This window comes from Coffea arabica, chromosome 6c, assembly GCF_036785885.1.
Source record: "Coffea arabica cultivar ET-39 chromosome 6c, Coffea Arabica ET-39 HiFi, whole genome shotgun sequence".
Taxonomy (NCBI): Eukaryota; Viridiplantae; Streptophyta; class Magnoliopsida; order Gentianales; family Rubiaceae; genus Coffea; species Coffea arabica.
This window is the reverse complement of record NC_092320.1, coordinates 11,890,566-11,902,350: the sequence shown is the minus strand read 5'-3', so window position 1 is coordinate 11,902,350 and position 11,785 is coordinate 11,890,566. Positions and strand designations below refer to the sequence as shown.

General features: G+C 39.7%; 1 protein-coding gene across 1 annotated transcript; it reads left to right on the top strand.

Moving 5' to 3' along the window:
* Positions 1-6,975: 6,975 nt before the first annotated feature.
* LOC140007977 (uncharacterized) lies at positions 6,976-8,726 on the top strand. The gene is made up of 3 exons (XM_072051622.1): positions 6,976-7,700; positions 7,928-8,014; positions 8,394-8,726. Exons 1-3 carry the CDS (start codon positions 7,360-7,362, stop codon positions 8,449-8,451), a joined length of 486 nt encoding a protein of 161 aa, XP_071907723.1. The 5' UTR covers positions 6,976-7,359; the 3' UTR covers positions 8,452-8,726.
* The last annotated feature ends 3,059 nt before the right edge of the window (positions 8,727-11,785 follow it).

Sequence of the window (11,785 nt, the reverse complement as noted above, 5' to 3'; positions counted from 1 at the left end):
TCTTCTTCCCCGCCGCTTTTCCCTTTTCTCTATCTTCCTGCGCTCGACCGCCGCCACTCCAGTCCTCCTCTGCTCTCTCTCCAATCGACGAACGAGCTGGTGGCGCCGTCTCTCTCCACTGAGCTGCGCTCCGCCGCCGGCCGATCTGTTCCTCCCGCGCGGCCGCATCGCACGCCACCGCCGCACCTCGCCAACCACGCGGCCACAGCCGCGCCACCAGCTCTCAGCGCCTCCCTCCAGCCCAGGCCACCAACGGGCGCTCCACCTCTCGCGCGCGGCCCTAGCTCGCCCAAGCCCCTCCTCGCAGACCACCACCAAGCTCGCCAAACTCTCCCCCACTCTGCCCAAGCACCGTAGCTTGACATCGCTAGCCGCACGCATCACCACCTGTCCAATTAAGACAGGTGGAGGTATTATCATCTCTTCCCCTAATTAGTTATCATCTATGGAATTTGTGGTTGGATTTCTTGTTGGATACAGGAGGGTGGTACTTGGGCATTTTCTAGGGTAAATTTTGGGACTAAATTGGGGGTAATTGCTGCCATCTGTGGGAGATTTGTTGAATTGTAGTTGAGTTAGACTGCAGCAAATTGCTTCCGAATTTAATTTGTGCTCATTTTTGGCGCTACTTGGGTGTTCAAATCTGTTTTGCTCACTAGGTTGGTTATTTGATTTAATTTCTCCCTCTATACTCACCAGTGGTACTGGTGAGGGTAGTTGTTTAACATCTGATAATCTGTGTTCTGGGCATTTGTGATTGGGTCCACCCTGTGATTGAGTGGTTGGATAGAGCAGGGGGTGATTTAGTTATCTTCGGGGGGAACTGTTTGGACAAGTTTGAGTTTAATTGCTGCCAAAGTGGGGGTATTTTCTACTATTTGTTGAACAGATAGCCCATTTGCTTTAATTTTTCCCTGTGACTCACCAGTGGTACTGGTTGAGCACTTTAGCCTATCATTGTTGCTGTTTTTGGAGATACTGGCTTACTTTCAAGTTTCATTTCTGGGGGATTGGGTCTCTTTTGCTGAAATTTGTGTCCAATTGTGGGTGAATTGCTGTGATTACTTGTTTATTGGGGGCGCCCGTGACGCTTACATTTGCTTATTGGGGGCGCCCATGACGCTTATATTTGCTACTTGGTTGTTTTGGTTTGCCTGTTGGTTACCATGGTGAAGCCTCGTTCTTCTTCTAAATCTAGGACCCCTAGGACTACTCAGCCCCCTCCACCCCAGCATTCCATTCCTGCCTCTGACCCCTCGCACGACCCTTCCTCCTCTGGGAGGCGGGCTCGTCTTGGGCGACAAAGAGGCGTCCATATCTCTGACCCTGCACATTTTGGGGGTCATTTGGTTTTCACCAGGGCAGCCGACAAGTGGCGCTATGAAGCGGCTTGTGAACGCAGGATTATTCCTTGTCGTTATCGAGACCCCGCCACCTTGGGCCTTCTAAATATTAGCGTCCCCTTTCACGATTTGATTGAAGCCATCGGGTGGCGCCCCTTGATTCTTGGGTCTTACATTACTCACTTGGCTATTAATCTGCATGTCCTTGATATTTCTAACCACAACTTGCATATTGCCTGTCAAATGGAGCCTTTGGATATTCCAAGCTTGGAGAAAATGGGCTTAGTTCGGGAGGGCGACAATGGTTGGGAGGTTGTTCCCCCAGGACCGCTACAACCTCCCCCTCGTTCATCCTTTGCCAGTGCCTCCACGGCGGGCGGTGATCCCGGACCGTCTTCCTCCGTTCCCCCCCATTCCGCCCATACAGATGAGGATTGGAACCAGCTCCGCAACACAGTCGAGCGGCTTGAGATACGGCAAAAACACATGGATGTTAACATTCACAATATGGCGCAGAATCTCGCGGCTTTTATGCAGCAAGCCGGGTTCCCACCTCAGTTTCCGCCTTATCCACCTTTGTCTTGACGATTTCAGGGAAATACCGTTGCCCCTCTCCGTTTTCCTGCGATTATATTTTCACATTGGGGGCAATGTGTCGTTTAGGTGTGGGGGGGGTCTCAGTTTGGGTGCTAGTTTTCGTTTCTTTATTATTTTTCCTCTTGTTTTCTGTTTAGGTGTTGCTCCTTTATCCCTTTTGAGTGTCTTTCCCTTGCTTCTATCTTGGTGAATATTTTGGCAGCTCACTTTTTCATTGCTAGTGGTGGTTTATACTATGAATTGGGTTTTAGTGGCAGGTAAGAGCATGCTTTCTTGGTGAATATTTTGAGTTTAACGACTTGGTGCAATTTATGGCTAACTTGTTTAGGCAATATAAATATTTTGCCGGCATTGTTGTGTAGTTTGGTCTCCTGTCGACCTTAGTTCTCCATATTGAGGAAATGACGCAGGCTATGATCTTTAAATACTTGGTATTTTGGTGTTATTGGTGAATAACGTATGGCTTTACTCCGCTAGTGTCGCCACCCAGTAACCGGGGGTCTTCACCACACGTGTCGACTCTCGCGTCAAAAAGTGGCGATATCCATGAGTAAGTGGTCCTGGAGCTGTGAAAAGTTGAGTAACTGGGCTCTTTCATCTAAAAATGTCAGAGTTCACGTCAAAAGACTTGAATAGCTCGGGACTAAGCATTATTCGTGCAATTTATTATTAAAAAAAAAAAAAAAGAGGAAGAGAAAACAAAAAGAAAAAAATCAGATGTGGAAAATGTGAGTTTATGATCATGTTGGCCTGCCGATCCTTGGTTCGCACTGTTGAGATTTTGGTTGTCAGTTGCCTGAATTGCTGACTGTTGCTAGTTAATATTTGAATTTCCTAGGTGAGTTAGCCATGAATTGGACAGGTCTAGGAACTTGGGAGCTAATCGGGAGGGATATGTCTTGACACTTAGCCACTAGATCTTGATTTCGGTATAAGCACAGCTGGCAATGATATTTTTGAAGCTGGCCATTGTGGGGTTGAATTGTCCTCATGCTTGAGGGCAAGCATGATTCAGGTGTGGGGGGGATTGATAGGGTACAATTTGTTAGTAATTTTATTATTGATTTCCCCTTTTATCCCTGATAAATATTGTGTTAATTGCTGATATTTACTCATATTCGGTATCTGGACTTAATTTCAGGAATGAAGCAGAAAACCATCAAAAAGGAAGGACTTTATGGAAAATAGGGAGACTTCTAAGGGCTTTGATTCTTGGGCCCTTGAATTGGTGGGGGACCACAAGCTAGTGGAAAGCATCTAGTCATTTGGGCTCTTAAAAGAAAGCTACGGAAAGAGACTTGGGGCAAGAAGTACTTTGAAGGCTTTGTCCACATGTGTGGGGACCACCTAGATAGGCTTTTGTCATCTTTCTTTTATTGCTTAAATAGGGATAACGTAGAGTAGCAGGGACATCGGGAGTTTTAGTCTTTTAGTGTAGCTTTACTTTTTCCTTCTTTTGACTGGCCTCTGACACACGCCAGGTGTTCGACAAAATTCCCCAACGGGAAAAACACCTTTTATTCCTTGCTTCTTAATAGAAAACGCTATGCCTTTGCAATCCATTAATGCGTGTGGTGATTTAATTATGCGGCGTGGCTAAATCTTCCATCTAGTCAAGGGTCAACTCGACGGCGCAGTCCCGAAAATCTGTGAGATCTAATTAGTTTTCACATGTTCCTTTATTTATTAATATTTGCACGTTATCTGCTTGAATTTTCATGGGATTATTTTATTAATTGGATGTCAAGGGCCCGATGTTCAATGTGATTTATTAATCTCGTGCCAGTTTAGTCAATTAAATCCGTAATTGTTTGATTGATTAATGTTAGTGGCAACTGGTGTGTTTACACATTAGGGGAACGCGCAATCTAATTTAAATAACCCTTGTAGCGTGTTATTGGTTAGGGCTAGGTTTTTCTAGTTATTAATGCAATTGGAAAATTAATTCCTACGGTCGTACCTAGGAGTACTTTTCTGGTTAGACGTGATTAATGGTCGTACCTTGGCCATCTATAATTTAAGGAAAAATTGGTCGTCAGACTATAACTAGCCTATTAATACATTAAGTGAACCTCTCTTGCATCAATGATCGGATGATTGGACTGTGACTGAGTAGTTGTATCCTTGGCTAGAATTTATTTATTCTTGATTTAATTCCTGCTATATTTGTGCTAGTGATTTATTCATTTTTAAGTAAATTGTTTAATTGTTTTTAGCTACATTCCGGTGAAATCCCCCTTTATCAATTGGACTTTAAAAAGAGACAGATATCCCCAGTCCCTGAGGAGACGACCCTACTTGCCACTGTCTACTATTTAGTAATTTTTGTCTATTAATTAATTCTGGTATATCGGATTAAGCAAACTCTTCGGGAACAGGGTGAATCAAGTAACCCATTGCACACCTAGAGTCCCTGCTCCAGTACCTAGGATTGATTATGGACTGCTTTTAGTGGTATCTAGGTTCTATATTCATTATTATTATTGCACAGGCTGACGACCTGTCAGCTCATCTATAGAAAGATTAACTAAATTGACATCTGGGTAGTTTTACACGAAATTGTAGCTCACCGGAAGCTGAGTTTCAAACAAATTAACTCAAGCCCATCAGTAGTAAGTAATATTCAGGCCTCGAACTCTCATCGGCCCGACGACTTCAATTGTTCATGATTTCCCACGTTAAAAATTGAAAGAATGGGTCATGAGAAGACATTTTTTGCTCGTATTATTTACAGGCCAATCAATATAAACGTCTCTCTAGAGGCAACAAAACCTGGCGCAGATCGAAACCGATGTTGCAAAGTATTCAGCTTCGTCCTCCAATATTCAGGACGAAGGTGGATGGCAAACTAACAAGACTAGGGGTTCACCAATATAACCTTATCAACTGCGCTCTCATTATTTGTAAAAATTGGAGGGTCAATAAATAATGATGCATGGGATAGACAGAGTACGGTAGAGAACCCACGATTGTAGTCTGTCTAGGCTAAAGAATAGTACACAATCTTTCAATTTCCGGGTTCACATAATTACTGATAGTGGCTTTGGTCTTGTACTTGATTAATTTCTTGAAGGGATGGCGATGACCAGGATTGGAAGAATGTAAAAGAAGCCGAAGACTATTTATGGACGCGGTGGCCATTTAAATGAGACTTCTTCTTTTGTGGATTCTAATTAATTGGGTACTGAAATTAGGATTTAAGCAGATGGCCCTTGAGAACAAACTATAGGACCATCCGATGAGAAAGGAACTTTTTGCTTCCTGAGACTACTTCTTTTAATCTTTTTGTTCAGAAGTCCTTTGAATTTGAAAACCGTGTTGAACCACGACTACGATGCAATAGACTATATAACGAGTAAAATATCGACACAATATACCAACTAGGAGTAAGTTGGTATAATAACGAGTAAAACACGCTATACCAACGAGTAAAAATGCTTAGACTTTGTATGACTTCTGGTCTTGAAGCAAGTTCTGTAGAAAATTCTTTAACGAACAAGATATAGGATTCGGATATATACCATATCGTTTGGAGAGTTAGGATCAATGCATCACGCCGTTGATCTCTTCTTAATATCCGCAAACTCCAAAATTAATACTTTTAACGGTGCATGCTAGATATTTGAAACTTCAATCCTGTTTGGATTTGAAAGCTTTGAGTAATTAATCTTATGTTAATTTGGATGTGCTCAAAGATTCAAGTACGTACACAGTCCTGAAGCACAATAAAAAATTTTTAATAGGAGTAAGATTTGGACATACATCGTAGCTAGTGAAAGCTGCCTAGTGATTGGAGTCTCTGAAATCAAAAGAATTAAGATTAATTGGAAAATGTTAAAAGTAGAAGAAATATTGATTTGTTCAAATTCTACATTGAGTACCGAACAACCTAATATTAAGATGTTTTCTTAAACAAAGATTATTTACGATGTATTCATCATAGTCACAACGTATATTTAAAAATCCTGTTGTCTGTTACATTTAAAATCACATTTACTTTGTTATTTTCCAACTTTTAATGTTAATCCACTTAATTTATTATTTGACGCGTATATGTGCAATATCTCTCTGTTGCCAACGCGCAGAAAATATTTATTTCCATAAAATTTTGAAGGTGGCAAAGTTTTGCTCGATGTTTCTAATTTTGGGTTTCTCTTTTCAGGTAATCTTTGGCAGATATAGTGAAGGGGAAGGTGAATTTCACCGCTGGCGTCAAAGGCCTTAAGGGTTGTCCAAGTTTCCAAGCATAGTGGAGTGATCTTTTGTGGCCCATGGCTTTTGGATGTTTTTCCATGAGATGTCCAAGTTTCCATGAAATTACAGTTGATTGGGATGGTAGTGGGGATTGGAAATAAAAGAAAGGCAATAAGGCAATAGCCCTTCTCTCTTTTTTATTTTTTGGGTTTTTTTTTTTTGCAGAGAAGAACACAAAATAGCAGAAGAAATCTTGGGGGATGATTTAGTGGAAACAGGCCTATTGTCGTGTTTGAGTACTCAGAAGTCATTTTCCTTAATCTTTCTACGGGTGACCATATTTTTTAGTTTATCCTTTCAATTCACATATTAATATTTTCGGGCGTCAACCTTGCAGATATTTCCTGTCATCTTCCATACATTTTGCAGCCATATGATGCATGTATCGTGAAGCTAATTGATACAATATTTATGGCCTCTCTCCGTTAAAGCTCCACCTGCATGTCGGTGTCAAAACGAAAATCAGTTGCTCCTTCTGGTGCTCGTGCATGGCTTCTGCTCTTGCACGTCCCCGGCCCACACAACACACACACACACATGTTTCCCTTTCTGTGCTTCAGAGTTAAGCCAAGTGAATTGCTAATGAATTTCCCAGCGTGCCCAAAATTAAAATATTAAAATTCCAACTGAAGCGCCCCCCCCCCCCCCACACCCAACAACACACAGAACCACACACACACAGACGCACACACACCATCTAAATTTTTTTGACCGCTGGGAGGGGAGATTGGACCATCAAATTAGTTATACAGCACAAAAAGAGATTTAAATCACTTCAGCAGGTGGCTAAGTAATTAGCTTCGACTTGTCGGTTTGCAAAGGCAAAGAAATTGCTGATGGTTTTCCCAGCAAGTTCAAAATTGAATTATCTGGCTAACACTAAACAGCGTGACAGGGATTTTCTTTCAGGTTTACATCCTGGAGGCCTGAAAATTGTATCGCTCAAATACCTAACGATGAATTCTCTATAAATAGTACCAAACCATCCTTCGACCGCTCTACCAAAAACCACTGCTTCTCACGCTCATTTTGGTGTCATTGAACTTGGGGAGGCCTCTCTCTTGTCATTATCATTTCTATTAGCGTATTAAATCAAGCTCTGATTAACCCGTCTTTTTTTTCACAATTTTAGTTTTGTGTGTTGCATAGTATCCCTTTTCTAAAGATGGGCAATGATAAAACTGAGACATCAATTGTTTGTCTATCCGGCAAATATGTCGGTTTGAAGGCCATTAAAAGTGCCCCCGATGTAGATCGACGTATGGCCAATGCTAAGTTACTAGAGCACAATCCACTCCCTCAAATTAATGAAGTAAAGTTCTGCAGACATGAATTGCTGCGTGTTGCTGAACATTTGGGTTATGCTCCAGATTACTTCTTCACAGTAGATGGCAATCCAACTAACTTGAAGGTCTCGCAGGGCGATCTTATGGACTCTAAATTTGTTGCCGCCGTTGACAAAAACGAAGTAAAGGTGCATAAGTTGAAGGACGGTGATGTACCAAGGTTAGTCTTTAGTAATACTCTTCATGGTTGCTGACAATCTCGATCCCTCCGATGATAATAGCTCATATATATATATATATATATATATATATATATATATAATATGACCATATATATAGCTTAGTTCCCTTTCATTTTCCGTTGTTAATTTTGTACTTTTAATTTAAGAAAATGATGACAAAATTCTTAGCAATGGCGGCTTTGGTTTGGCATTTGATCTCTTGAAGGAATGGTAACGGCCTGGATTTGGAAAAAATAAGAGATGATGCTAATGGCAGTTGGTATGATTGGAAGATGTCGGGGACTGTATCTCGGTGAGCATTGACTAAATTTCTTCTTTGGCTTTCTCCTTTGTAAAATAGATTGAAAGTACACAAATAACTTAAATTTACAGAAATCCATTTTTTTCAAATAAATAATGCATAATATCAAATATACATTTAAAGACAATCAAATTCGAAATCACGGGATATTTATACATTTTAGTACGAGGAACCAATATGATAAGTGCGTAAAATATCGTACATTTTACGTTCACTTCTAATGTAACAAACACGAAATTTGGGTCCATATCTAATAGCCGGTTGCATTCAAATATAGTACGAGTCCCGGCAGGCGTTAGTCAACCCTAACGGTAAGCTTACGTCATACTTTTTTTAAGTATCTGATTCACTTGTGTATTATCTCCAACAGTCCAAGCTCGAAGCTTCCTCATTCCTCTAGTTCAGACCGGAAGAGGCGCGGCAAATGAAGGGCCAAAATCTCTGTGAAGTTCCCTGCAGTCGTTTCTGGATGGATAAAAGAATGGTGGCGCAGAATCTTTGGCAAAAGTGGGCTAGTAAATTGTAGCAGTCATTTTATACATGTTTTTTTTTTTTTCATATTTCTAGTTTAACGATGTATTTCTAGTTTAAGGAGGTCGTCTGTGTTATGAACCTCACAAGTGATGTGGTGTTTATGTTATCTAGTACGTATCTTCTTGAATCTATCATTAAGTTTGTAATAAAAGTGGCTTGCTGTTTTTGACTCGGGGTTTAAGTGTTACTTCCTTTGTTCATAAGATAAAAAAGAAGAACTGGAAATATCTTTATCTTCAAATTATAGATGATGATAAGTGATGGGTTTGTTTGAGGACTTCTCCTTTCCCACTTCTGCTTCTCTTCTCAAAACCTGGAATTCGTGATTCTATGTATTAATTTCTTTCACACCAAACCACTTTTCCATTTATAATAAATTCATAGTAACATATCTAATCTAAGACTCGGTCTCTTTCTTATATCATTTTATTTTGTTTTATACTAATTTTTGGGAATCAGACTTGGTCTCCACTCTCTAATAAATAATATATGCAGCCCTCTAATTGCTTAGAGGTTTCTTTTGTAGCTTGATGTTTTACGTTGTACCTGATCCTATAATTCTGCGTAAATTGGACCGTTCAAACTTGTCAAGATGACATTAATGATGTTCTCACCTTAATTTAACTGCTTCTTTTTTTTTTCTTTGATAACTAGAAAGTTTTAATGGTGGGTGTCAAACCACCAAAAATAAAATTTATATTAGACCTACTACCAAAACTGAATGAGTATAGTGGTGAATAGGGTCGTCTCCACAGGGAACAGGTAGGCAAGTCACACAGGTAAATGGGGGGGATTTTTAGCAGTAGTACCAACTAATTAAAAAGGAATAAAAACTGAAATTTAAAGTTGATTAAGTAGCAGGAACCAAACTACACAAATAACAATTAATTAAACAACCTAGTCAAGGAATTAATCTTGGCACCGAAGCACACAACTGATCACAGATACACGGGACAATTCATATACTCACGAATAAACTGGTTATAGTGGTCAAGCGACGCGCCCAACCACCAATCTTTCCTTAATTTTATGGTAGTCAAGAGACGCTCATAAACTACCCTCTTGTGACTAGACAATCCCAGAAACGCTCACAGGATTTAATGTAGCCACAGCATTAGGAATTAGAAAGACCCAATTCTAGATGACAAACACACATGCGGGTTTATTTAGGCTAGATTAATTATCCCCACGATCCAAATTAAACCGCTTGCGAGGCGGTGAAATTGTCTCGTTTGCCACTAATCAAGATGCTTAAAGGCGACGCGCCAACATCCTAATTGGCTATCAATTATTTAGACAATCGAATAACAGGCCTAATTATCCAATAAATCTAAACGATAATAACTCAGGAAAAAATAGAGAATAATCAAATACCCATGAACATATAAATTAAAAATAAAACAATTAAAACGATCTCACAGTTATGGTGCTCCAATCCTTGATTTATTCCTCAACTAGATAAACGAACTAGCCTTGCCGCATAATCTTGAAGCAATTCAGAGTTTTCATGGAGTTTTTGTTGATTCCGGACGTAGTAAAAGATGTCGGCTGCTATTTGCTACTTGCGTTCAAAAGGAAAAAGAAGAAAAGAACAAAGAGACAAGTCCAAGACAGAAGATGCCCTAGTCTATTGCTGCCTTTTTTATTTATAGTGTTGCTGCCGCTTCCCTTTGCTTGTTGAATTCGAATTTGTTTCCCACAAGGATTGTTTCCTTATTTCCCTCATTGGATTGTTGCCAAAAGTCCTCTTCGAATTCTATTTCCTCTGCTACTTAAAGGTCTTCGCAGCACTTGCTTTCCAATTCCAATTGGTTTCCAATTCTCCTGTGTTTCCCAAAAGGATTCCTTTTTCTTACTTTCTTAATTGTTTGTTGCCAAAAGACTTCTTGCTTTTAAGGTTTCCTGATCTCACGCATGGTCTCACGCATGGTAGAAAGGTATCTTCCAATCAGAATGGTTGTTCCAGGGATTGGGCCCGCGATCCGGCTTTTTCACGCAGCTCTGTGTTGTCTGGCGTGGGCACGCCTTAGAAGCAAGAGTCTTCTGGATTTTGCCTCCCTTTTGTCACTTTCAACACTAATTGCCTGTAATTAACACAAATACTAATTATGAGCAGAAATCCAATACTTTGCATACTAAACTGCCAAAATTAAGACCAAATAACCACAAATAAAATGCATAATTATATCCCTATCAAATTCCCCCACACCAAGATAATGCTTGTCCTCAAGCATTTCAAACTTTAAATACACAACCAAGCGAGCAAACATTTTGCAGCAGTTGAATTCAAAACCATGGCTATTAATCAAAGCAACTATTGCCAATGTATGATTTAGATAACTGTCAAGTACTGATGACAAATTTTGCGGGATAACTCTCCAACTAGCTTTGAAAACCAATGACTCTTTCAAATCCAGACTAACCAATCTAAGAATAGAAAATATCCAACCAACATTCTTTAATAACTGGTCCAACCATTGAGCAAAATCTCAACATAAAGGCTCATGGATCCGCAGGCAATACAATTATTCGCATACTTTCATGCTCGTATACCAATTTTTTTTTTTCTTTTTTTTTCATTTTCATTTTCATTTTTTTTTTCTGTTTCTTTTCCCTTTTTTTTCTTGAAGGAAGTGCTTAGTCTTAAGCCATTCAAGTCTTTTGACGCGAACTCCGACATCTCTTCAATGAAGGAGCCCGGTTACTCAACTTAAACCGCTTAAAGACCACATACTCATAGTTATCGCTGCTTTTTGACGCGAAAATCGACACTTTAGGTGAAGACCCCCGGTTACTAGTCAATGATAACCAGTGGAGTATAGCCGAATGTTATTCACAAATAAACACCCAAGTAAAATTAAAACCATGCAAGCCTGCTTCATTTCCTTAACATGGAGAACTAAGATTAATAGTTGAACCAGTTCACACAAAAATGTCAGAAAAATATTTACAATGCCTAGAAAAGTTAACCAAAAGAAATTGCAAGAGTCACAAAATCTCAAATATTTACCAGAGAGTCATCCCAAAATTTTACCATATCATACTTAACATATTATCATCTAAAACCATAACAATAGTTAAATTTGAAAATCAAGACATTGCTTATCAAGGCTAACCACAAAAATCCAAAAGGCATGGTAAAGGTTTTGTTTTTTTTTTTTTTTTTTTTTTTTTTTTAAGGAAGAAGGAAAAGCAGTAAGAAGGAAAAGCTAGACTACTCCCCCCACA

Excerpts from the sequence above, each read along its gene's own strand:
- LOC140007977 (XM_072051622.1), top strand. The coding sequence starts at position 7,360 with ATGGGCAATGATAAAACTGAGACATCAATTGTTTGTCTATCCGGCAAA. Across the intron at positions 7,701-7,927 it reads AAGGACGGTGATGTACCAAG|GAATGGTAACGGCCTGGATT; the intron begins GTTAGTCTTTAG and ends GATCTCTTGAAG. Across the intron at positions 8,015-8,393 it reads ATGTCGGGGACTGTATCTCG|TCCAAGCTCGAAGCTTCCTC; the intron begins GTGAGCATTGAC and ends TATCTCCAACAG.